The following is a 27,437-nucleotide window of genomic DNA, read 5'->3' on the forward strand; positions in this document are numbered from 1 at the left end:
CTTATCGTAATCTTTAATTTGAAGTGTTCAAAGATGTTTTGTTAGGCTTTTTGTCCAAATATTATTCCACCAAGAATCGTGGAGGTCGCGAATTATCCTATCTCGAGCAGTTAGGGGATCTACCGAGGATTTACCGAGCAACGATGATTAATATCGGTGAGAAACGAGGTAAACACGGGACGGTTCTTTCTGCGCGGACAGAGGAGGAAAAGCTGGGAAGAACACGACGTTTCGAGTGAATCGATGAATAATCGAGATGATCTATCGGTAGCCGCTATCGCGAGGGCCGTGCGATCGTCGACCTTTGCACTTCGATGCCTCGCTGCTTCGATATTGGTCGACGATATCGTGAGCGGATCACGCTCGGCTGAACTTCATTCTCCAATTAATTTAGACACGATAGGCGACGTCTCCCATTCAGAGGGACCGTATTCATAATGCCACGCTAATGTTTGCATACTTTGACAGTGCCTCGTTCGCACCGTGGTTCCTTTCCGTCTTAATTCACCCGTGACGAAAAGGTGCAGTCGTTGGAACAGTCTGTTTATCGGTTACATGTTCGATACGAGCGTGTTATCTCGCTGAAATCAGCGACGAATTAATTTTAGCCTCGTTATCGTTCGTCGGGTTACTTTGTTGAGCAATAATTATGCGAGAAATCGTGAACATTATTTTTGGAATCCTTTGGAACCAGGTTGAAGATGTTCGTCCCATCGTTATACACTCGAGTTAACTAGTTGCTTCAATTTGTAGCACCCCTTTAGAAGAGGAATGTGGCAAGTGTGAGGTTTCCTTTCATTTCATTAGCAAGATTATCCATAACCATCTCGGAGAGTAGGCTCTCCGGTCTAGGAACTCTGCTCGGGAGCCCTCTGCAGGCGACAGAATCTCTCCACCGGTCGTGACCAAAAGAATTGACCTCTCATGACCGGCAGGTGCTCCAGAAGCCACGAAATGTCGATCCAACAGGTCTCATTAACCAGGCTTGTCTCCTCTGCGGAAATGACTTATTGACTAGGTTGTCTGATTGGCTGTCGACTTATAGCGAAGGTTTTATCTAAACGTATTCTCTCTATTGATCAGCTTCGATCGACACGAGACAGGTAGAAGTAGGACAATCGATATTTCGAAATATTTAAGAAAACCTATTCTTGCGTTCGGTACAACTCACCGTTCCACTTTAATTATCGTCATATACCTCTAGGTACATAAGACATGTCCATAGTTCCACCGATCCAGGTCAGAAAGAAAGACTTCCTTGGGAATTTTTTACAACCAAACCGTAAGATCTTTCGCAATGAGAATTTCAAGGTCCTATTTATTCGTGTTTAGAGAATACTCGCGGATTTTTTTCAATACGAAACAGCAAAAGTTCCAAGAATTATATAGAACAGAGTCACGACCCCCGAGTGTGATCGTCTAGAGTCTGAAATTGGAGGTTTCCGAGGGAATCAGGCGGAGCATCGCGCAACCGGTCTCGTTCAAGTGCCATTCGGTTCATAGGAGCCTAGCCAAGTCGTCTGACGTAAAAATTTCACCTGGTGTCAACGTTCCGTTAACGCGATGCCAGAGCCAACGTCGCCGTAGTCCGCGACCGCGTTCGCTGGAAGAAGTTCGTTTAAGGACACGGTCGAACCGTGGACTGGTTGTTCCCACTTGACCGTGAGCCCGCCGCGAAGTGATGAAAGTTAAGTGGCGCAGCCTAAGGTCGTTACCACTCTCGTTACCGTACGCGTCGTTCTCTGCGTTCAGTAGACGATGACCACTCGCTGGCGTCGCATCGTTCCTCCCGTCGAACACCTGCTCGCGAACCTACGGACATGAGGACCAGGCTGCCAAGGCTGTTCCTGTTGCTAGGGTCGGTGTCGTGCCTGTTGCTAGGGTTGCTGTCGTGCCTGTTGCTCCTGCCGGTCCAAAGGGTTGACGCGTTGAACTCGGACTCCGGCGCCTGGGTGCAGGCCACGCAGGGCGAAGTTTGGCCCCTGCCAAATTTTCGACGTCTCAGCAAGGCGTACTACCTTCTGCGAGCCTCGACCTTCCAGTTTAACGTGAGTAATCGGCCAGATGATCGCGTGGGAAGACACTTTGTTTCGCGTGTGGGTATAATTGCCTTTTGTTCAAGGGAAGAAGGTCCATTGCTTCCATTCGAAGCTTTCGGGTCTAAAGCCTTTGACTGTTGCTCGTTGGATCGTAGCTTCGGTTTATGTTTCGGTTGTAATTGGATTTGGGTTTACGACCTCTTGTAGGCAGGGTAGTGGGCGAAGTGGCATCGATGTCTCGCAATTGCGATTTCAACCTTCTGTTCGCGTAATTCGCGCAGGCGTCCTCGAATCGTCGAATCTTCAAATTTGTGTAATTAACTCGTACGTAATTAGGCTATTACTTGACAAATATGGTTAGTCGTCGTTATGTGACGATAATAGCAACCTCGTCCCAACGTCCTTTCTTTTATCTGAGACTCTGCGCTTTCCAGTGTATCCGCATTTTCTGTAGATAGTCTCCTCCGTCGTTATCGTAATTATACTACGTTGCCGTTTTATCTGCGTGACGTATAAGAACAGCGGCAACTCAGGGGATTCCTAGCTCGAATTATAACTTCGAATTAACGTCGGATTGATTTTCCTCTTAATCGAGTAGTCCAACTGTCGTGAATCATATCGAGGAAACGAATCGGTTTTACAGGTAATCGGAGAGACTTGCGATATCGTGACAGATGCATTGGAGAGATACAAGGCAATTATCTTAACGGACGCGCGAATAGCCAAGATTTCGACGCAAGGACAGGCCAGATCCTCCGCGAGAAACAATGGCACCGTCAAGGGAACTCTCAGTTCGTTGGACATCCAATTGGCAGAACCTTGCGAGAAGGATGGAAACCACTGGCCTTATTTGCACATGAAGGAATCATGTAAGTTGTCCAGCTACGGTGGAAGACTAATGTCTTATGGAATTAACGTTTGTTGGTCCTGGGCGTCACGACGGGATCGTGACACGTTTGCAAACAGTTGTTCTTTCGCTCGAGCCATTAAGACAGCTGGTAAGCCGATTAGTCTCAATGGATCGCATCGAATGACGTCATCCTTCGTTATTCCGACTCTCTATCTTAATTCACGATTCGTGTAATTCGGCTCGATTCGTTATCCGCGTATCTTTACCTCCGACTCTCTATCTTAATTCACGATTCGTGTAATTCGGCTCGATTCGTTATCCGCGTATCTTTAATTACGTGATCCGCGAGACCAAGACGCTTTCGAGTATTCAGGAATAGCCTGAGCGTCAGAGGCTGAGATTAAAGACACGCGAGTCAGTGGGACGATCGAGACAAGACCGCGTTATGATACTTGATTTTGTCTCATCTTTCCTTATCGAGCTCAGCTTCGAGGTCAAACGGAGTGATTAGTCGTGACAGCAGCAGTGGCAGTACCACCCGAACATTCCATTCTACTCTTATTCCAGCTTTTCTCACGCGTTGCACTTTCAACGAAACCTCTTTGTCGTCGCATCATGATAGAGATCTACGAATGTTATGCCACGGAGCTTCAGGGTTCACCTAGCTGGAAGTTTAAAGAAAATTCATCCACCGCTATAGACCCGGAAGATCAGCTCTTGCAAACATCGCCCGAAAGAGCTATCCTCCTGTTCTCTTCCATTTTCCCTATACCTCTCTCTTTCTGAGCAAATTTAATCTCGACGCAATTAAACTTTTGCAGACAGTCTCAGCATCAATGAGACCTCAACCGCTGCGAACCTGGCGGCTGAGTCTGTATGGGGAGTTCTTCGAGGTCTGGAGACCTTCTCGCAGCTCTTAACCCCAGCCGGTGATGGATCCAACGTAAGCAAGTCAGAAAATAATACATTTCCCATGGAGAAACTGTACGGAAAATATATTTCTTTCGTAGCTAAAAATAAGATGTCAAACCATCGTGGATCGACCCAAGCTGCCTCATCGTGGACTCCTCATGGACACGTCTCGCCATTACTTACCCATCTCTGACATCCTGCTCACTTTGGACGCCATGTCGTACAACAAAATGAACGTCCTCCACTGGCACATCGTCGACGACAACAGCTTCCCGTATCAGAGTTCCAGCTTTCCCGAGCTGTCTGCCAAAGGAGCGTATCACCCGCTGATGGTATACACTCTGAACGACATCCAAAAGATCGTTGACTACGCCAGGCTGAGGGGTATCCGAGTGATGCCGGAATTCGATACTCCTGGCCATACCAGGTCATGGGGTCTGGCTTATCCCGAGCTATTGACCGCTTGCTACGGTAAATACATACCTGTCTCTACCAACGAATACTCGACGAGCCAAGATTACAGACACTTCGCAATTACTTTCTCTGAAAAATGTCACCAGACTTGAAGGGCAAGGCAAACGGCAAACTGGGCCCGATGAACCCCACGAACCCGAAACTTTACGAGTTCCTGCGCCAGTTGTTCGCCGAGATCGTGCAGGTATTCCCGGATCAATACGTGCATCTAGGCGGCGACGAGGTGCCGTTCAATTGTTGGATGAGCAATCCTTCGATCAACGCTTATATGAAAACGCGGAATATCTCGAACTACGCGCAGCTCGAGAACGAGTACATCGGCAAGCTTCTCCAGATCACGGATTCGCTGCAGGCGAGCACCATAGTCTGGCAGGAGGTATACACCCGCTTTCATTGCGTTTCTTCGCGTTATAAAACGGGTCCGGAGACGAGCGGGTAATAAAAGCAGATAATGAACTCGTTAGTCGTCCGCCTTGCGACTGCTTTTTGCACGAGATCGTGAAACGATCGCGTTTTATCACCGTCCAATGTTCCTCGTGAGGAAAACACGTGGAATAAATGGCACAGGCCAGACGATATCGTTTACCGGCAGGATTGCTGGAACGAAAGAATCCCTATTCCACGTGGCATTAAACGCTCGCAAATATTTCATCATGACAAATGTCTGGACGAATATTTATTGGTCGTTCGTTCCACTGTCAATTTCATTCGTCGATTCGTTTAATTGGGACTTGGTGGATGAATTAGAAACTGAATTACGGCCGATTTGCAGGTATTCGAAAATGGCGTGCTGATGCCAAATAGCACGGTGATCGACGTGTGGACCGGTCTCTGGGCGATGAAGCTGAAGGAGGCTACCCAGGCCGGTCATCCGGTTCTGCTGTCAGCCTGTTGGTACTTGGATAACATCGCTGGAGGTGGCGACTGGAAGAAGTTCTACAGATGTGATCCATTATCGTTCGATGGGGCACAGAACGTGACTCATTTGATGCTGGGTGGCGAAGCTTGCATGTGGGGTGAATACGTCGACAGGTAATTTCTCTAACAGCTTCGCTGTTTATTTCTCGGGCACACGGATAATTGGCTACGTTGTACACAGGAACAACGTGCATTCGAGAATATGGCCACGAGCTAGCGCGTCCGCGGAACGTCTGTGGAGTAATTTGAAACAAGACGAGAACAAGGCTTCTCAACGCCTGGAAGAGCACGCTTGTCGCATGAACAGACGTGGAATTCCGGCCCAACCACCGAACGGACCTGGGTTCTGCGTGATGTGACGAAAGGAGGAAATGAAATGAGAATCTTCCCATTTTTCTGCGCTCTGGTTCTTCGATTGTCTCGAATATAGGCCGGATTTTATCAGCTACTTAATGACTATTTACAGGGAAGGAATCGTAATGTAACTAGAAATAAAATGTTTCAGAAAATCCCTCGTTCGACGAAATTGTGTGATTTGGAATGAGGAATGATGATTAATATTAATTCGAAGATTTCTTGACGATACGAGATTCGTCGAATGTTAATTTAACACTAGAACTATCGATCTTTAATGGGGACCTAACCATAACGTGCACAGATTATAGTAATTTCAGCGGTACGATGAATATGAGTGAATATATTGATTACAGTTCTTTCTTAATTTTATTCTTAAAGCAGGTGTATGTGTTGGGTGATTGCAAAAAGGAAAATTCTGGGACCAGTCATTTTCACTGGGTTGGTAGTTCTAGTGTTAAATTCCATATCGACTGTTGATCTTTAGAGGGTTAATAGTCTCGTAACAAAGATAATTTCTAAGTATTTATATTCGATTTTGCGTCGAGTTAATTCGATTAATGGATGTCACCATTGCACGCGAGCAAAGAGCCGAAGTGTTGGTGGAATAAAAATATCGAATCAACCCTGTTTTCCTTCGCGAAAGGAATAAAATGACTGACAGAACAGGGGAGGATCGCGTCGTCTAGGTAACGTTGAGCGAAACAAATAAATCGTCACACGACGATCCACTTCCCATGAATCCATCGGCAAAATTTCAAGTGGACCCGAATAGACTTCGAAGCACACTATAATGCCGTCGTTCTTCGTTAGATCGGGCATGCTTCATCGTCAGGGGAGCTGCGACAACGATAGAGCCCATGGACGTCTTATAGAATCATCGGCTTGACTTCCCATAATCGACTCGGAATACGTTACGGCTAATCAAGTAAAACCATTCGCTATTTCGAAACAGCGATCAATCAATCGTATCGATCGACTCGATGAAAACGTCTCGATTAAAGTAGAATTTATACATAATTCATGAGACAGATACGAGCCAAAGTGAAATACCACGAGAGATCGTATTTGGATCGATCAACTCGATTTTTACTCTAGTTAAACTCGATAATAATTAACGTCTTTTGTCACGTTAATCTAAATTGACGTTAATCTAAATGACGGCTCCTTTTGCCATACCAAGTGTGTTCCAGAAATATTTCCAACTGCTCGTATCGCCCCTGCTGTACTCCTTGCTGCCCTCTTCCATCCTGTCAACCGACCATCATATGTAGACCATCCTGTCCACCTCGTTGCCCCCCTCAGCCGACCAGAACAACGGTGAGTTTCAGCACAGCAAAATGAAGAGATATAAGGGAAAAGTTGTCCGCCCTTCCTCTTCGTCGTTTCTAATTTTATCACGGAAACCTCAAAGAGATAGGCGCGTAACAGGAACGCAAATCTATTAAGCCCTTTACGAGGTTTGTTATCACAGAGCTAACTTAATAACTCACCTCGAAATTAGGTTTACCTACGGCCTTGTTCGCCCTGTCCACCCTGTTGCGCCCTTCCTTGTCCACCAAAGGTTGTCGTTGCGTGCACACCACCACCGCCGCCGTGCCCGCCGCCACCACCCACCGTGGCGTTCGTTTGCACCAAGAAAATGGTCCCCTGTATGCCCTGTCCACCGCCTACTCCGCCTCCTTGCTCCCCTTGTCGAGCGGTTTGCTGTTAGTCCGACATAATTTCGTCCACTTTTCCACGATCCCCGGCGAAACCGGGGTGTAATTAACGTTCGACTGCTGCGCTCTTCTTCCTCCAGTGCCCCATCCCCCCTGCTGACGGCTGGCAGACTGCAGTTCAGGGGTTTCTTCGGATTCGAGGGTTAGGCGCGTGGAATCTAACGAGGACGACGGACCAACACTCGGAGTTGACTCATAAAACCGGAAAAGGTGAATCTTTTAGGCTTTTGTCGAGCCCTATGATCGATTTTTGTGCCAATGGTAATATCAAAATTGGGCATATGGATATTTGTCATATTTAGATTGAGTATTTCATTATCTGCGATATCGTAATCGAGTATTTTGGTATTTGTGATATTTAATTTGAGTATTTCGTTATTTGTGGTACAAAAATGGAATATTTTGGTATTTGTGATATTTAAATGAAGCATTTTTTGTCATTTGCGATATCGACATCGAGAATTTTGTTATTTTTAGGAAAATACCAGATAGGGAAAATAGTCGGCGAGAAGATAATCTGCAGATTAAGAACAAGAGATACACGGAATTGAATCGACATCCTAGAAATCCTGATCAGGACAACGGATTAAGACGTTACTTATTGTCGTCTATTGCCTGGCTTCGAAATCACACCGATCAGCGACGAAGAAATCCCGATTAATTCTGATCTCGGATCGAGCTTTACTCGAACGTGTCCCAAGAAGCTTCTATTTCTCGATTAGAGTACTCGACGACGAATGCGGCCGAATTAGAAATTATTTGACAAACGATAGAGTTACCGATTTAGACGTTAACCTAATCGAGTCTTCCTTTCAAGAATTATCTCCGGAATCGGTTAAAAGGAGAAAATATCTATCCGTCATTGCCAATTTTCAATTTCGAGATCATTTTGGCTCAGCTGCAATTCGTTCCACTCGAATTCCATTTACGATGCACGGGTACCTATTTCACCCCCTAGAAAAGGCGCGTTCGCAAAGAAAAAGGCTTCCAGTGGATCTCGTTGCACGGTTTTTCGATATTTATTAATTTTTTAATTTATTAATTTTTTAATAACGACATTCAGTAGTCGAACGTGAGTACGATGTACTTCAGTATTTGATCACGTTGATCGCAAGAGAAAACAGGTACCATTCATTTTTTACTGTGATTTTTTTTATGAATCAAGTCACGTTGTCAAGGTTTTGGTACGGTTGCGAGAACGGAATGACTGATTTTCTCGTATCACGTTCGAAATGGAAATTTTGAAGTCACCTCAGGGTCCTACTGTTCCTATTGGCAGTGGCGAACGAAACGATGGATAGCTAAGAATTACAAGAACACGTATTAGCGTGTGCTTCTATTTGTAAACGATATTCAATAAAAATAGTAAAAGTGTATTCCAGTCTTGTTCATTTACGCGATTTCGCTATGCATTTCGATGCAATCTTCCGACACATAAATTAACGAAAAGCCATTCGCGTGTCGAATATTTCGGGAATATTTCGGGCAGATGTACATAAATCTAAAATTCAGAACGATCCGCAAACCGTATCCATGGCAACGCAGGCTATCTTCAGGCTTTAATTGAGACCTAGCTGTCAGAGTTTCCCATTTCTCTTGGCGGTGATGCAAAATCCGAGCTAGAAAATTACCCGACCTACCCTAGATAATGTTCCTCTAAACGTTTGCAAAACCCTCGCAAAATTCTAAACGACAATGAACAAAAGGTAGAATCTCGACGATTTTACGACCCATCGTCGTCATCTTTCTCTCACAAATTCAACCCCGGCCTAAACTAAATTAGGGGTTAACGTTCTCTGTCCGTTTTCCTCCGTATCAAAGGGCCCACGTTTCTTGCCGCAGGAAAGCTTCAGTGGAGAGAAACACTAAACAGAAGGCATCGTCCAGACGGCCAAGCAATACCAGCGTGAATACGAGAACGAATGTCGGGCAACAAAAAGTTCGCAAGCCCGAGAAACTGCCTTCTGCGAATAACATCAACGCGCAGGGTGACTCCTCGAAGCCGACGAACAAAGCCGTGGACGTTTGCATGCCAAAGACCAGGTTCAGCTCTCAGGACAGATCCAGAGACTCGAGGTCGTGTTCCTCACCGAGACTCAAGTGTTTCCCCGCGGAGAAAATCAAAAAGTTGGACAGTCCTCCGCCTTTCTCTCCCAAACCCATAGGTGCCTTGATCGCGCAACAGGATCCTCGAGAATCCGGAGTCTTGTACGTGTCCACGCCTCTCGAGCAACGTCGCGACAATGGCCAGGGTGACTCTGCAGCCGTCACGCAGCATTTGCATCAACGTCATCAGCAACAAGTAAAACGTCTCTTCCCCGACCTTCGCTTTCTTTATTTTAGCCACGTCGCTGAGGGTTTGATCGAGTAAAGCGGGATTACCCCGTAGTCGGAGTTTCTTGTTATCCGAATATCCATTCACCAGCACCGCGGGTCCCAATCCAATTTCCGGGTAATCCAACTTGGACGTCGCATTAAAGTACAAATTAATCGTTTCGCAGGGCGTGCACTCTGCGAGCCAGCAACAGGTTGTGCCTCAGCAGGCGATCCATCAGATCGGTCAGATGAACCCGCACTCGAAGAGTCTACTGCCTCAACAGGTCGCGAATGTTCAGTCCCATAGGCCTTTCGTGCCTCACGGCTTGCCAGACTACTCGCAAAATTCTCAGAAGAATCCTCACGCGACATCTTCCAACCCTCCTCGGATCCCGACGAATCCAGGGGTACAACAGGTCGCGAATAATTCTGTAGCGATCGAGGACCACGGGAAGACAAAGAACGAGGATCAAACGAGTGATCTGGATTACGAGAAACAGCCAGTGGGAGGTCGCAATGCAGCTGTTTACATGCGGACGATGGTCAACTCGCATGGACAGACTGCTTCGCAGATTCCGATGGATCCAGCTACGTCGAATGCACCTAATATTAATCTTCAGAACGCTCATAATCGGTATCCCTCCGCCAGTCAGGTTCCATCGCACACGAACCCTCAGAACCCTCAGAATCCTCCGAATCCTCAGCACATCCATCAGCAGCTTCAGCAGAACAGGCTGCAGCAGAGGGCAGTGAACTACCAGATGCAGGTGATGGGTAGTCAGCAACAGCCAGAAGGATCCCAGGGAGCTCCTTACAATTACAATAGTCAACAGGGTGGAATGTATTTCCCTGGTCAAGGAATGACCTCCCCTCAGGACGCAGTGGCGGGTCAGATGAAAAATTCGAGGATGCTTGGATCGATTCAGCAGAACTATCCTGTTCATCAAGATGACTTGGATTACGGGATGAATGCGCAGAATGGTTGGAGCAGGAACAATAAGCAAGCTGAGTATTCTAGCGCTAAAGGTCAGCTGAAAACGTATCACGTTGACGTGGTAAATGGTAACCAGCCACAGTATGCAATTCAGAACCAGCCGCAGCAACAATTTATACCACAGAATCAGCAACAGCAGCAATTTCTGACACAGAATCCTCAACAGCAACAATTTATGCCACAGAACCCTCAACAACAACAATTTATACCACAGACTCAACAAAGGCAGCAATTTGTAGCCCAGAATCAGCAGAGACAGCAATTTGTTCCTCAGAATCAGCAGCAACGGCAATTTGTGCCACAGAATCAGCAGCAATTTGTACCCCAGAGTCAACAAAGACAGCAATTTGTTCCTCAGAATCAACAGCAACAATTTATGCCACATAACCCTCAGCAGCAATTATTTGTGCCACAGAATCAGCAGCAGCAATTTATACCTCAACAAGGAACCGCGATGCCGCAGAGACAGCAAAATTCGATGGCCTATAATCAAGCAGGTCTCAATCAGCAGCCCCCAGACGGCAATTCGCAGCCTCAAATGGGAAGGAAGAAGCCCATGAAGTTCACTGTCGGCATGGTTCGCGACCAGGAGAAACTGTTAGCCACCATGAAGCAGCAAGGAGTGCCGATGGACGTAATGAAGAGGCAATTCGATTTGTTGCTGAACGAGCAACGAAGACATTTGGAATATCTGGAGCTCATACAGCAGCAGAAAGACTCTCAGGAAGAACGGAGGACAGAGGTTACGATACGAAGAAGGAAACAGCAAGATGAGAAGCCTGATTGGATGATTCATTTGACTCCACCTAGATTGTCTTATCTGGAAATTGAGAAATTGCAGGAGCAACAAAGAAAGGAACGCGAAGTTAAGGAATTGGAGGCTATGCAACAGCAACAACAGCAAACACAGCAACAGATGACGACAACGAGAGAGATACCTGGCCATCAGGTTCCTGTACAGGCTACCAACCAGCAGAACTACCAGCTCTGGCAGCAGCAACAGCAGAGAGTTCCACAGCACTACAACAATGCGTATGTTCAACCTCCCGTTGTTTCAGGGCCTGGTGTCAATGGGAGCGAACCAATGAAATCCATGATTCATCATCAAAATGCGACGCAGTATCAATATGCTCATGCACAACCTCATCCAAATTATAATCCCCAGTTACAGTATCAGCAATTCTATCAAACTGCGCCTCAACAAAATCCTCAACAAAATCAACAACAACTTCAATCCGCTAACAACCTTCCAGTCTACGAAGGGAGTAGATCACCTAACGAGCCGTCCAGTTTGCTAAAAATGCGTCGATACAAGAACGAGGTCCGACCGCAGAGACAAAACAACGGACTGCAAGATCCGGAAGTGGCGAAGAAGCACTTGGAGGACTTCAAGGTGTCAACGGACGCGAGAAAAGGCCTGGAATATCTAGCTAACTTAGCCCCGAAGAAACGCATAGTGAGATTGAACGGAATACAGGATCGCAACGAGTTGGAGGCAGAGTTTCAGCAACGTATGATCACGTCTACGTTCCAACCAGCTGCCAAAGTAATGTCCGCGAACGGTCTGGAGAACAACAGGAACCCGGACAACCCGCTGCCGCAGAGGCTATCGAATCTGAAGAAGTCTGAGCAGGAATTCCTGAAGGAATATCCCAGACAGAAGCAGAATAATCCAAGGAACTGCTACAGCGTGCCTGCTGAGAGGGAAAACGGTTCTGTAGCCATGGGACATTCACAGTTACACCCTCAACAGACATCTCTAGGCCAGGTGTCAACTAGTTTGACACCTTACAGCGAGAAGAATCAAATGATTAATCACGGAGGTGCAATGCCGTACAGGTTCGACGGAAGTTTTCCTCAGCACTATCAGCAGATGCACCAGTATTACCAGAACTCGAGGAACTTGGCCAGGAACAACGGCGAAGGGGATGTAGGATCGACGCAGAGAATAGAGCAAAGCAAAAGGAGCTTCGATCACGCTGGCGGAGATGCTAGCGAAAATATGAATCGTGCGATGAATGGGCAAATGGCGGAGGGAAAGATACCGTATCAAGGGGTGTACTACAACCAACCGAGTATCAACGAACCCAGGACCATCGGGGGTGTGAGGTACCTGGCCAGGAAGCAGGATTACTTGCCCAATCAGCAAATCCTGGCGCCGGAAACTCTGATCGCGAACAGACACGTGCAACCCCCGGTGATGTACTGATCAACGTTTTGGACGCTCTTTTATCTTTTGTAGTTTCGTTTTAATCGCCATGTCTTTTGTACACTTTTAAAACCGTTTTGTATCGTGTTCGTAGGAGATATTTTAATTATTTTATAGCGAACCGGATCCTTCGAACGACGATCTTGGTCTTGAAGGATGTGGTTCGGACTTTTGTCATTTTCGAGAATAAAATGTTTTATTACCCTTTCGTGTGAGCGTGTTTCAATTTTCCTAGGAAGAACATAGTTCGGGAAAGTAATAGCCAGTGTTTCATAATAATTGCCGAATCGAACAGTAACGAAGACGTCCAGGAGCATTTCGTCATTCATCCTGGATAGCTGTTCCCTTTCAGCGTCAAGCACATCCTCGCTGCTAGAATTGCTGCTTTTCTTCCGTCCCTTCCATTGTCTGCGCCATTTCTACGGCGTTTTGTCCTCATCAGCAAATTGCTGTCTGCCAATAGAATAGCGTTCACCGACAAAGGGCCTCGTCTCTCTTCCCTAGTAATTTCTAATTGTAAAACCTAACCCTTGAAGCACCATCATTGTCTTATTAATATCGCTGCTGATTTTCCCTGCAGAATCGATACGTTCTCTTCGATCGTGTTTTTACTCTCTCCCATTTGACAACGAAATCCTCCACGCTTAAAATTCCCGTGAAAACTATTCCTCTTCGAATTATTTACCGTATTACGCATACGCAAAATTCAACGGGTAATTAAAAATTCGATCATGAGGGCCTGCACGTATCGCAATTACATGGACGAGATGCTCGGCATAATCGACGAGATAGAGTGTCGGTAAGTCGATAAAATCGAAATTAAAGAGTTGAATTTCTCTGAAAAATAGAGAAAAAGGGGAAATAGAAATAAAAATTCGTGGTGATTTTGCAGAACCCCGGAACCGGAAGTGTGCAACGCGAGGTGTCCACCTCTAGGCTGTCCACGAGGACCTTGTCCAGGGATGTGCTGTTACCAGGGCGTGTGCGATCCCTGTTGCGTGTCGCAAATGCCCTGTTGCCCGCCACCCCCTCAGCCGCCGCGTTGTCGAGCACCACCCTTGTGTTGCCTGAAAGCATACGCCAGGGCAGTCGGCTACCCTCCGCTGTCTCCTCTTTCTCCGCCTAGCGCAAGAATCCGGTCTAATCTCTGCTGCGAAACACTCGCGGAAGTCTGTCGCCCTCCAGTTTGCGCCACTGCACCCTACTGTCCGTCACCCTGCTATGCAGTCGCTCCCTGCACTCCCTTTCCGTGTTATTAACCAAGATTCTCCGGCGCCATTAAGAGCTATTAAAGCCCACCGAGTCAATTCCGACGTCTCGTGAACGCCTGTCCCGCGGGAGAAAAATCGTCTGTGAAAATTTGGTCGAAAATCGAAAGAGTAAACTGTAACATTCGGAGACTGGTTAAATGAATTTTGACATACATACGTTTCGTGGAAGAAAAATTCCGAGAATTCTGATAATTCTGGATGATTATCTAAGACGAAGGTGGTTAGAATTATTGGGTGTTTCGATGCAAATAAATGTGATTGTAAACGTCTGGCCCGATGTTCGTTATTCCGTAAGGGGCGCGTTGAATAAGGGGAAGGATCTTATGTAAACGTTGTTATCCTCTGTTATATTAGGAGCACAAAGTGAATTTCTAATGTGATTAAAAGCGCGGGACGATTAGGTAAAGTAGGCAAAGTTGGAGAACTGCTGTTCCGGGGCAGGCTAAACTTTGACTAATTTTGGATTAACCCCCCGAAGAGCCGCTTGACGTACCAGCCAACGCGATCTATATATCATCCGCGATATTAGGTTGGAGCATCAAGTGGTAGCGTGATTCGCCGCTTCCTAATCGAGTTAGGGCTTAATTAAAAAACTCGTGGAATCTGTCTTTGAAGAGGGTGCGAGATAATCGGAGAAGGAATCGGGCTATCGTTTCAATTTCGATTATCGATATTGGCACGAAGTCGAGAGATTAATTCGTTATCGACACACGCGTGCACGAGAACCCGATGAATTTTGGGATCAATTACCATTTATGTCAGTCTGATTGTTCTTTTTCTGCATCCAGACAAAATGGACGAAGACGTGGAGAGGATAAAAATGAGTGCTCCTCAGGAATTCAACGTAACACGATTCATAACTTGTTTGCTGCGCGATTCCCGGCACGAGAAAGACGAGGACGGAGAAGAGGTTGGTTACTGTCAAAATTTTGACAGCGAAAATTTCGGTCCCTGCGGATAATTATTGCTACTGCTGGTACGTTTAATGGGACATTTGCAGTACGTTGGTCGTCCGTCAGAATACACGAGACAAATGTTGATGACAACGGAGGAGAGGACGCAGTATATCCTGAAATGGAAGCACAGGCTCGATCTACCATTCTGCACCAAATTCGAGGGTGGCAATTTCGAAGTCAGCCCCAGCATCGTCGTATTTCAACAATTCACACCTGGAGCTTCTTTGAGCGTGATAGTGACACTTCGCAACGTGACAGGGGTAATTCCACAAATCTTCGTGACAGAAAACTCGATAGAATTATCATTTAATTACATATTTTCAAATTGGATCGAGTCGAATCTCCTTTCGATTGAAATTAAAATGGCGTGTCAGAATTAATTTCGATATTCGTTGGAAAAGGTGCCGAGGTATTTGAGGAACACTTACGAGCCTGATCCTTTCTTCACCGTCGAGTTTTGTGGCAGCAGTTTCTCGACGATGCTCGCGCCAGGTCTTTCCAATTCTTACAGAGTGAGATTCATGCCCCAAAGAAGGGAGGACTGTCATTACGAGATGAAATTCGCGACTGATGCTGGAGACTTGATCGTACCAGTCATAGGTACAATTTTAGAACCAATGATAGATCAATTTTGAATAAACGAAGAGTGCGATAAAATCGGTATGTCGATGCAGCGATCAATGGGAGAGGGATCTTGGATTTTCCCGATCGAATCGACGTACCTCTGACGGCTGTCAAAATTTCTTCCTCGAAGACGATATTCGTTCGCAACGTGGGGAATGCGCCGGTGGTTTTCACCCTTTACACCGATAAGTGAGTCATTTGCATACGCAAATAATAGCATTGGTCTATGACGTGAAGGGATTATCGTAGAGGGATTAAGCAATCGAAGGCACGGTATCCGATTTTACTAGCGTTAATTTTCGTTCTGGAAAATGCTCCACTCAGTACACTCGTCGCTAATTAACTGCTGCAATTTTTCCGACTTGGCCCAATGCGTCGTGGTTCGCGCGTCCGCGAGTCATGGGGGTGGTTGGGAAGACATATAAACCAGGCCCCCATTGACTCGGAACCCTTGCCGTCGTTGTGCGTGGAAAAAAGGTACGTCCCTACAGACGAAAGAGGGATATTAACACTTAGCCGACCGATCGGGGAGATCTCCCCATTTTAAAGTAAGTCAATGTCCGACCGATCGGGGTGATCTCCCATTTTGACCTTAGCAACGCGTTTCTCGTTTTCTGTTATTACTTACACTACCTCTACTTGGAGTTATTCGCAATTACTGACGAACTGCTTCTATAAAGCACAACGTATAATAAAATTCACAAATTTTTAAGGCTCCTTATTCGGTATATCCGAAAAATGCCCGGTGAACAGCGCAGTTTGGGTTCCCCGAGCGCGGTGGAAACCGTATAGTTTGCTCTGGGGCGTGCGGTCGGCTAATAAGTGTTAACCGTTTGAGACCAAGAGGCTGCTAAAAGAACACGGTCGAAAAACCCCGAACAGTGCGACAGCGTTTGTTTTAATCGAGTGCGAAGAAGCCCAAACGCGATAGCGCTTGTTGGTACTGTGACGTACCTGCATCAGCAAAGTTGAGCGCACCACTTCGACAGTCAGTGATAGCACCGTCAGTTGTCCATAGCGCTCGAAATGTACCTCGATTTTTCGATACAAAATCTGAAAAACGCGATCGCGCTGCTTGGGACACAAACGGTTACAATGCACCACTTGCGCTACCAGTAAACTCACAGACGCGTGTGCCAGAACTGTTTCCGTGACAATTGCCTGACGACGTGTATATCACATCGTTGGAGATTCTGCGAGAAAATCATTACGACGTTCGTGACACGTCTTTCCAGCGCAAGTGATTAAAAATATTCGCGATAAATTGCAGTCCCTGCTTCTGGATCGAGCCATCGAAGGGAAGGGTAGAGGAAGAGGAATCCCTGCAATTTACTGTGTACTTCTCGTCCAAGAAAGCCGGGGATTTCGAAGGCAACCTTTTCCTCGAATACGACACGGGTGATTATCGAGGAGCGAGTCGAGAGAGCAGACAAGCATCGATATTCCATGACTGTTTGCAGGGGAGAAGCTGAGGATAGATCTTCGAAGCTCCGCGGAGAGCTGCCCCGTCCGAATCGACAGAGGCAGCGTGAGGATGGAGGAAACTTTCCTGGGTCTATCGAGGAGCAAGACCCTCACGATCCACAACAGAAGCAATTACATCGTCAAGTATAAGTGGATGCTGCTAGAGAGTGCCGAGGCGGACAACGAACGGAGAGAGCAGTGAGCAAAAAGGATAATTTTCGTCGTAAGAAGACAAAGCAAACGAGAAACAATATTTACCTCGCAGTTACAAGAAGTTGTTCCATCTGGTTTACGAGAGAGAGCTCGTCCGCTGCGTGGATCTCGTTCATTACAACGTGTGCACACCTGACATCCATCAACTGATTTATCAACGCATCTACACGGACGAACTCGAGTCCCTGACGAAGGAAACCTTTCAATACAATAATATGTACTTCATGTTCTCGCCTGAGGTGAGTCACCACTGCAACGTGAGCCACTCATTTGGCAAATCGATGAACTCCACGAGACAAAAGGCAGACACTTATTCTAAGCACACGAATTTAAACATCGGTGGAGTGTCTCTGACACTAGAACTCGAAGAAAAGATTGAAAAAGTGGAGAGTAAATCGCTTTGCCTCGTGGACGATTTACGTTACGTTTACTCGAGAAATCGTCACTGAAAAGATTCTGCTAGGAGGGCGAAATTTGGCCACAGTCTTCGATCGATGTCACAGTGTTCTATCGTGCATTGGAAGTCGGCGAAGTAACCAGTACCGCCTATTTGGAGGTGACTGGTCGCGAAGACAGAATTCCCTTGAGGTGAAAATAGAAAAGAAATAAAATTTTTCCATAAAATAATAAATTTTGTATTATTATTAATGTCAATAAGCGAATAGACTTTCATTGGAATTGTATTCTTACTTTATAGCCTCCACGGAACAGGCAAAGGACCAGTTCTCCAGCTAAACGTCCTCACCATCAATCTGGAGAACATCTACATGTGTTCCGTGCACAATTACGAGGTAAAATCCATCCCGAGTTCGGCGAACCATCAGAATCTTCTAGCCTTTCATCTGACTCGTATTAATTTCACCCCAAAAAGCTCGAATTAATGCAGAAATTGTTGAAGCAAACGGTGCCATTGTTCCAGATAATAGCGGCGAATAAAGGGCATATTTCCGGCACGCTGGTTTACAGGGGAAAACCAAGCGACTTCGGCGGAATGATCGACGTGACACCCCCGAGCATTAAACTACAGCCAGACGAGTATAAATCCTTCAATTTGTCGTTTTCGTCGAATCGTAAGGGCGATTTCGTGGAGAGGGTCGATTTCGTGGTGAAAGAGAGCCTCGAGGTGCTCAGCTTGCATATCAAGTACGTAGCGGGGTCGATGAATAGGTGGAACAGGTCGGAAGACGATGTTCTCTTTGACGATGCGTCGCTTCTTTGTCTTACAGGGGATGCATCATATGCCCGACTTTACACTTTGACAAGGAGAGCCTCGATTTTGGCACCACGGCCCTTGGTACGCCTCGCCAGATGATTTTATTAACTAGAGAAAATAGGGATTTTGGGAACGCGCGAATATCGAACACGGTGTAAAATTATTAACACAAAATGGAAATTATTAGAGTAGAAATTAGAAAATGGAAATTAGCATCGTAGAATATTCCTTCTTCAACAAATTCGATTGAGTGATCAACGAATAGAATTTTTTCGATCATTAAAAAATTATAGAGTATTCCAAATTTGATAAAGAGAAATTTCATTTAGATATACAGCACCTCCCGGAGTTGACAAATAATTCACCTAATTTGGTACAAAAATCTCAAGATAGCCCTATATATCAATTTAACCCTTTGCAATCGAGAGGCGAGGTTCACTCAGCGTTCAATAAAATTTTGAAGATAAATATTAATTAACATATTAAATTTAAGACAACGCAATAGTATGCGTGGTATTGAAATTAAATAATTTCACGTGTTAGTTATTCCACGATGCCTTATTTAACGTTTAAAGGAACATCAGCTTTCTAGCAGGAAATCTTTGAATTCCAATTCTCTTGTAATCAAAAAATCCTCGAGTGTAAAGGGTTAATAAAACACCTGGAATTTTATCAGAACAACAGAGTACTTGCCAATAATTCTACACGGCTGGAAAGAAATTCGACTAAAATTTCAGTGATCAAGAATTAATTTACCTCGGAATATTCCTAGACAGATGTTACACATCTCGAACAACCCGGCGAATAATAAAGGAATAATATAGCTAAGGGTAATTAAACTTCTTGCCAGGATTCAGCACGAGGCAAGACGTACACCTGCATAATCTATCCTTGATACCCGTGGCTTTCACCATAACCGTGTTAAACGATGGGGATCAGGCTGCGCTGCATCACGAAGACTTCGTGAGAGCCCTAACGAAGCCAAGTTTCCCGAGCAACCCTCGAGAGTTCCACGTCGTCCCTGCGGAAGGCGTGGTGGCCGCCCAAGGCTGTCTTAAAATCAAGGTAGACGGTCTTTCACCCTTATCGTTCGCTGTTTGACAGGGATCCAGAGACAGTCCGACGATTCGCAGGTCATTTACACTGCCAATATCGTGCGTGTCGGTCAGACGACGATCGAGGTCGACATGTGGGACTCTGATTCGGACCCTGTCACGCTGCCAGTGGCATTCTGCGGCAGAGTAGCTTCGTTATCGATCACACCACCGGATATCACGGTTCGATTCTGCTTCGTTAACTTCCCCTATTCGCGATCCTTCACTGTGGAGAACCATTCCGACCTGGACGGATTCTTCTACCTGCTGCCACAACCAGTTACGTTAGTCTGATTAGCTTGGAAATTAAGATGCACGTTTCACGTACTTCTCTATCCATCTTTCTATCCAACACAGGTCGCGGATGACACGCCTGTGATTTGCTCACTTTCCAAGCATCAGGGTTATGTCAAGGCTCGTCAGTCGAAGATCATCGAAGCGACTATCATCACTAGGGCTTTAGGTCGTCACAAAATCACCCTGACGTAAGTTATAGATCAAACTAGTCTACTGTTTGAGTCCACTGTCTTAGGAAAGGATCGCGATGACCAAAAGTACTGTAGGATTTTTGGCTAAATTAATCCTGTGCAGACAGAGATCTGCACGTCTAACAAACATTAAGACTCTTTTTGTAACAAAACAGGTTTTATTTAATTAAAATATTACACTAAGTTTCACACACGTCTCAACTCAAATCTGCTTGCTTCTGACTTTTCAATTCTTTTCCATTCTCAACTCAATTCTGATTACCTCGCGCCCTTGCAGCCTTACTTAAAGTCAAATTTATCTCTTTCCACACACGCTTTCCTTCTCAATCATTCGACTTAGTCACAGACATCTCGACAAAGGATTTCGCGCTATCGTTTGTTCTTTCGCGTCAGGCCCGATGCCGCAGTTTGCTATCCTTAGCTTTTCGAGAAGCCTCTCAAACGTTTCCATGTACTCGCTTAGAAGACCGCACACTCATTTGCCTCGCTACTACTCTTAACCCCTTGCACTCAAGAGGTGACTCTCAGTCACCGTTTAATCAGATTCTAAAGATCGATGTTAATTCAGATACCAAATTTAAAATTACCTGACAATGCGTGGAATGTCGAAGAAAAATAATCCTGTGTCCTAATTTGCATATGATTTCTCATTTACCATTTTAAAAATATCGTCGACTCTATGACAGAAAGTCTTCGAATTACTATTTTTCTGTAACGAAAAAGTTGTCGAGTGCAAAGGGTTAATACTTAAGAGTAGTTGATTGTTAGTGTCCTTCGCCACTTGCCATCCTACAGTACCATTACAGTGGACCACTGCGATGTTCACTTGACAATTTTGAGTCCTATTGGAAGGGAGTGACTTGAGCAATGTATGACAGCATCACGTGATAAGTTTCACTACAAATCGAAGTACACGTGATTGGTTTATGTCCGTTTATGTTGGTCTATGTTTTACGTCCAAAAGTGCCATTGCATCGGTTGTAATGTCCGCTTGACGATGCTTTCGGATTATATTGAAGCGAGTCCGTAACTTTAGGGATATTTACGATGCACTGAGCACGATGGCACCATGTACCATCTTTCAGTGCAAATAAGCACGTGCATGATTTAGGTTTTACGTTGGAAAGTGCTATTTCATTGTGCTGTAATGTTCACGATGCTTTCAGCTCCCACCGTAGTGAGTTCTTACTTTTAGCGATACTTAAGATGAGTAATGAGCATTTGCACTACGTGGTATTTTTTAGCTTAACACTAAATCTACCATTACCGATTTCTTTTTCGAAAAAGGGGAAAGAAGAAGAATATTACAGAGAAAAAATTGAATAAGAATAATCTAACACGTTAGAAGAGAAGTTACGCTGCCAAGTGACCAAAACGATAATTCAAATGCGGAATTTTAAATGAAAATTTTAAAAATGGTCATTGGAATTATGATAAATTTAATGTTAAATTCTTTTATGATATTCTCCAATACTTTCTTCGCATTACTATTATAGTATCGCACATTTTCCACCATGTACACGTGGCTTTATGAAGGTTACCGAGAGAACGGAAGCTCAAGTCAGTCGGGAAAACCTTGATGACGAGTTAGGCCCTTAGCATGACCATATTTGGTCAAGTTAGGGGAAACGTGGGAAAACGAGTACATGGGGGGTAAGAAATATAAAGTAAGCCAGGACCAAGTAGACGATAGTTAACATTTTGACTACCATGGTGGTCATATATGACCGACCACGGTTTCTCTTGTGAAGCCACGGTGGTCATTGATGACCGAAGCACATAAACTAGTTGTAAACCTAGAATTGTAAAAATTGAATGAAAATTGAAAGTTAGTTTATCTTAAATAAAACCGCTAATTAGAAAATACTTTGAAATAAAAAGTGCCCCATTGAACCATTAAAAATTTTTATTAGAATATCAATCAAAAAATTATTAGAACAAATCTTGCATCTAGCGGTGCACTCCCATGGCGTCCTCAGCGAAACATGTGATTTCGGCATGGCAGTCAAAGTGTAAATATTGAGTTGAAGTCGAAGACAGTTGTCACTGATTGTGAGTTGAGTTGTAAAGTCAAGAATCAAAGTCGAATCGAGTTTTAACATTGTAATACTACTTTGAGCATTGCAGTAAGCCGAGAAATAGTTTGTAACATTCATTTCATTCCTACATTTTTATATTATCATTACCAATCAACGTTACCTACGTCCAATCTCTATACTATACTATCATACTATAACCTCTGACCAGTATGCTGACTATGGGAGAAGATTCATCGACCTCGTCCAACGTGATCATCACGTGCAATGGTCAGGGTCCTGTGGTCTCCGTGGAGCCAAACTCCCTAGACTTCCACGAGGTGAAAGTCCTCGAGGAGAAGACGATGAACTTTCAGCTGATCAACGACTCGCCTATTCCTACCCAGTTCACTGTCACATTGGTACCATTTTCTTCTACATCCTGTCTACAGAGTTTCGATCCAAGTCGAATTCTTTCCTCCCCCGTTAAAGAGAAACGCACGTTCGCCATGGATACCTATCCCGGAATCTGGCAGCCTAGAACCTCATGGATCGATGACCATCGTCGTCAAACTATCACTCGTGGATGCTGGCAAGTTCAAAGACAAAGTGATAGTGTCTGTGATTAACAGTAGGTCCATTCCCGTGGACGTGAAAGTGTTTGGATATGGATGCTGCGTAATTTTCGAGCCACAGATATTCCCTGTCTACGACTGGGGGCTTCTCTTCAGGTTCTGATAATTAATTAACGTTTTTAAAAATATACCCAAGCTTCTGATTTGAAAGATACGTAATTATACTTGCTCAGTCATCAGCAAATCGATCGGACGATAACCCTGACGAACCGAGGAACTCGAGACTACCAAATGTACTGGGTAACCGATCCTGAAATACGCTTCCGACGAGGCCAGATGGTAATGCCGGAAAAGTAAGCAGAAAATCCTATTTTTCTTGTTATTCTCACGCTGTATAGACTTCTTTAAAACGCAGCACCAAGTTCCAACTGCAACCCATGATCGTGGACATCCCACCAGGGGAAACCAAACACGTCCACTGCAAGCTGTTCTGGAAGGTGTGAGTAGAATCGGATAAAGGATTCACGAAAATTCACGGATGATTGTTTCCTCAGACATTGAAATTAATTTTCATCGCTGTTTAATTAATTGCACCTGCAGAAACGAGTGTCTGGCGGAGAAATGGTACGTCTTCGGTCAGATACAGGGTGTAGGGAAACGAGAGCTGATCGGCACGTCGACTTTCACAGTAGTCCTGATAGAACCGCAGATTCTCTTCAGCAAGAGGAAGCTGACGTTCCGCGTGGACATCTGTCCCGACCAGGACAAATTGCAGCAAACAGGTTCTCGCGGATAAAAATTCCGTGTGCGCGTTGGAATTTTCCAATCATCGTGATTGTTCTTTTATAGACGAGCTACTGGTGACCAATCAGTCGAAGCTTGATCTGAACGTCCAGTTGTCGGTGAAGGAACCGTTTTATCTGATAACTGATAGTAGGGAACACGTGCAAAGCAGGAAGATCGTCCTCATAGATGGAGCCACCACGACGATCGGTGTCCTCTTCTCCTTCGACTATGACACGGAGGAACGTTGCTCCAGGAGCTATTCCGGCGTGCTTCGATTCGAGTACGAGGAACATCCTAATCAGGTGAATTTGCTTTGTCAAGATTCTCTCGGGAATTCGTTCGGTGCCTCGGTGAGGTTCGAGATGGGCGAGATGGATGGGATCTGTTTCAGGATAAAATCTCGTGCAAAGGCTACGTGAACTTCCCGAACCTCGCTATAGAGCCGGAGGATTTCGTAATTAACTGCGAACTGGGCTCCAGCGCCGAGGAAATATTAACGTTAACCAATAACGGACCCGTATCGGTGCTGTATAAATTCCTGTGGCTCGCAGATTCCATCGAGATACAGCGAGATCTGGACACCGATCGCGTGAGTTGCAAAATGGTCTAACCATTCGATTTTTTAATTTCCCGGTGCATGGTTATCCGAATAATTTTACACGAGTACAGCACTCCTTTGCAGGGAAATATATTTAAGGTTATAAATATTTAAGTCAAATTTTCTGTGTCAGAAATATTTTCGATTTATCTACTTTCCTGTGTCAGAAATACTTCAGACTTAGCTACTGTTCCCTGTCAGAAATGCTTCAGACTTATCTACTGTTCCCTGTCAGAAATACCTCAGCCTTATCTACTTTCCTATCTCAAAAATATTTCAGATTTTTCTACTTTCCTGTGTCAGAAATATTTCAGATTTTTCTACTTTCCCGTGTCAGAAATACTTTAGATTTATCTACTGTGTCGTGTAAGAAGTATTCTAGATTTTCAAGAATTTTGCCACGTTACTTCTCCACGTGAAAAATACTCAAGAGTGTTCAGAACTTGTTAGATGTATAATAATAATTTCGCACGCAAGGAGTATTTGGAATATTAATGATTACCGGGTACTCAAAGGAGTGTCCTGGATGTTCACCGCGAGAAGCAAAATTACGGCCGAATACACCAGAAATTCCCGAGGTTTCAGTCGCAACTGTGGCAAACGAAGAACTTCACACAAGTGACAGGCAAGACGGAAGTGGATACGGACCACTGAGCACGATACCGCCACCTGCGAATTGTACCGTTCGTTTCGATCAGTCACTTTCCTGTATTTTCCTACAAAAATCAGCGAACTTTCGTTGCAGCTCCCGCTTCCGAGATACACAAGCCGGAGATCTCGAGTGTAGATGAGAATTCTGAAAGCGACGACTGCCAAATCTCCGGACAGGAGATCAGAGAATTCCTAATGCCGATGGTCGGACCGTACTTCAGAAAAGACGAAGACTTAGTCGTGTTAGAGAGCATGAGCACAGATCCTCCGAAGGATTATTACATCAACGAGGTTAACAGGAATATAATTAACTCCACAATTACCAACCTGTAATTTGCTCTTAAGTATAGCGTGCGTAACACCGATTAACGCGACAGGAAATTATATAAGTACATAAAGGGTGTCTCCAAAATCCTGGTACAATCTCCTAGTAATAATTCTCCTAGTAATAAATGTAATGATTCAAAACACAGAAGAAAGTTGGAAGAAACGATATTCTTTCTCTCCAGCTATTTTGGACGTCCTAGAGCCGTGAAACTTGTCATTTCGATTTACCCGGTAATTCTAGCATAGAGGAGGGAAAAAGAAATACGATAAAGTACAATATAACCGACAATAGAAAGAGAAATGCACGTTCCCTGGTATAAAGCTTCTTCTTGAGATTCAGGGAAGGCTTTCTTTCAAAGCAGCTTAAGCCCGATATTTACTTTTCACGAGGAAATATAACGCTCTGTTTCGTGTCACCGGCCACGTATGAAATATCCTTTCAGGTGCTGGAGATCGTTCCAAACGAGGGAACGGTGCTTCCGTATTCCGTGCAACGAGTGCACGTAGGATTTCACGGTTTCGAGCGGCTTCGGGTAAAAGCCACAGCTGTCTGCGAGATTTTTCGTGGGCCTGCCGAGAGAATTCGTGTGACAGCGCGCGCAGACGCTGTCCGATACGCGATCGACGCGGATGTTATCGATTTCGGTCAACAGGTATTCATATTTCCTCCCTTTTACCCCTTTGACTGCCACGTTGGTCATATATGACCGGCCACGGCTTCTCCTGTGGGGCCACGGTGGCCATTGGTGACCGGAACTCTTGAACTACTTGTAAAACTACAATTGTAAAAATTGAATAAAAATTGACATATGACAATTGAAATTGAAATATGCAGTATAGCGGCTTTGCCCTAAACGCGTCTTCCTCTTCAAGTCTTTTCACAAAGGGCTTTATTTGTGCCTCAATAAGAAATATAGATAGGGGAGCTTGAAAAATTAACGTGCTTTTACTAGATTTCCGACAAAAAATATAAAATTGTTAAAAACTACCGAATGCGTGAGTCGATCACTATGATTTTTGAGCATGTTGTAGAGAACAAGATTCTGAACACCTTTTATCTGAACAATAATTGCTGCTTGGGCTTAATTTCCGAGATATTTGCAAAAATTGTTCACACTACCACATTGACTCCGCCTGTACGTGTGCTGTGGATCGGTTTCAAAGGATCGACCCATGCATTCTGTAGTTTTTAACAACTTTATGTGTTTTGTCAAAAAATTAGTAAAAGCACATTAGTTTTTCAAGCGCCCCAAAGTTTATACTCTGAAATAAAAAGTGCCTTATCGAACAATTAAAAATTTTTATTAGAACGTCGATCGAAAAAATATTAAAATAAATCTTGCATCTATGGAGTATCTAGGGGTAGACCCCCGTGGCGACCTGAGCGAAACACGTGATTTCGGCACGGCAACCAAAGGGTTAATAGGAGTATCTCATCAGAGCAATGAATTGTGAGTGATTTCGTCAGAGACTAAAATACATTGCAGCTGTTCCTCAAGTACAATCGCAAGAGCTTGGTCCTGAGGAATCTCTGCGCGATAGCGTTCGAGTACGAGATAAAGGAGGTGGCTTCCGTGGACGCGATAGATCGATTCGATATACATCCGTTGAAAGTCGAACCCAATACCGGCTTTGTGGACCCCGAATCGTCCGTGGAATTTCACGTGGACCATCTGCCCACGAAGCTTGGCCCTATCGATCATCGATTTCAGCTGGAGGTACGGCCTTTAAATCTCTGACACGTTCGACTCCGTTCAATCGTGTTAACAATTGTCACTCCTACGCCGATATACATTTGTACGTCCATTTAACACTGTATCGACTGGACGGTTTTGTTACGTGGCACAGTGTTTGGCCAACGAGAGGCTGTGTTAACGCTGCAGCCATCGACCTGCAAGTCTAAATTATCGAACTGGAACGATGCAGATGGATAGATGGCAGTAATCATGCAATTTTCTATTTAATTAATTAACGTTGCGTCACGAACACTGCAATTCCTGTCGAAGTTATGTGAGGTGATAACGTTGTTTTGATGCTGTCTGCTCTAAATTAACCCTTTGAACTCGGCGAATTTTTCGTTACAGGAAAACAGTAATTCGAAGATTTCCTGCCTTAAGATCGGCGATATTTCTAAAACGGTAAATAGTAGATCATATGCAAATTAAGACATAGAATTATTTTGCTTCGATGTTCCACGCATCGTTGACTAATTGTAAATGTGATATATTAATTAACATCCATCTTTAGAATCTGATTAAATGGTGACTGAGAGTCGCCTCTCGAGTGCAAAGGGTTGATAGAGCTTAGGGTTTGTTATGGTAAAATTCAATAGTGAGGCAAACTCTACATTTCAGCGGTGTGGGGGCGATCCCTTT

The 27,437-nt window shown here is 44.8% G+C and overlaps 3 protein-coding genes across 3 annotated transcripts; all 3 read left to right on the forward strand.

The window, feature by feature from the left end:
• The first annotated feature begins 1,714 nt into the window (after window positions 1-1,714).
• On the forward strand, window positions 1,715-5,702 carry LOC108551981 (beta-hexosaminidase subunit beta). The gene is made up of 7 exons (XM_017906340.1): window positions 1,715-2,048; window positions 2,683-2,908; window positions 3,711-3,832; window positions 3,900-4,272; window positions 4,362-4,651; window positions 5,048-5,307; window positions 5,375-5,702. Exons 1-7 carry the CDS (start codon window positions 1,821-1,823, stop codon window positions 5,550-5,552), a joined length of 1,677 nt encoding a protein of 558 aa, XP_017761829.1. The 5' UTR covers window positions 1,715-1,820; the 3' UTR covers window positions 5,553-5,702.
• Window positions 5,703-8,963: 3,261 nt separating this feature from the next.
• Window positions 8,964-12,787, forward strand: LOC108551959 (GATA zinc finger domain-containing protein 10). Its single transcript, XM_017906307.1, has 3 exons — window positions 8,964-8,974; window positions 9,111-9,570; window positions 9,770-12,787. The coding sequence occupies exons 1-3, from the start codon at window positions 8,964-8,966 to the stop codon at window positions 12,785-12,787; spliced, it is 3,489 nt and encodes a 1,162-aa protein (XP_017761796.1).
• Window positions 12,788-13,518: 731 nt separating this feature from the next.
• On the forward strand, window positions 13,519-26,801 carry LOC108551960 (hydrocephalus-inducing protein homolog). The gene is made up of 26 exons (XM_017906308.1): window positions 13,519-13,586; window positions 13,680-13,849; window positions 14,847-14,968; window positions 15,059-15,274; window positions 15,416-15,614; window positions 15,689-15,827; window positions 16,909-17,036; window positions 17,099-17,300; window positions 17,368-17,554; window positions 17,779-17,903; window positions 18,013-18,106; window positions 18,235-18,458; window positions 18,542-18,609; window positions 19,379-19,593; window positions 19,662-19,901; window positions 19,980-20,107; window positions 22,358-22,547; window positions 22,618-22,856; window positions 22,934-23,053; window positions 23,116-23,199; window positions 23,301-23,482; window positions 23,550-23,788; window positions 23,878-24,075; window positions 24,600-24,762; window positions 24,830-25,026; window positions 26,550-26,801. The coding sequence occupies exons 1-26, from the start codon at window positions 13,519-13,521 to the stop codon at window positions 26,799-26,801; spliced, it is 4,389 nt and encodes a 1,462-aa protein (XP_017761797.1).
• The last annotated feature ends 636 nt before the right edge of the window (window positions 26,802-27,437 follow it).

This window comes from Eufriesea mexicana, unplaced genomic scaffold (genome assembly GCF_001483705.2).
Source record: "Eufriesea mexicana isolate 0111107269 unplaced genomic scaffold, ASM148370v2 scaffold5272, whole genome shotgun sequence".
Lineage (NCBI taxonomy): Eukaryota > Metazoa > Arthropoda > Insecta > Hymenoptera > Apidae > Eufriesea > Eufriesea mexicana.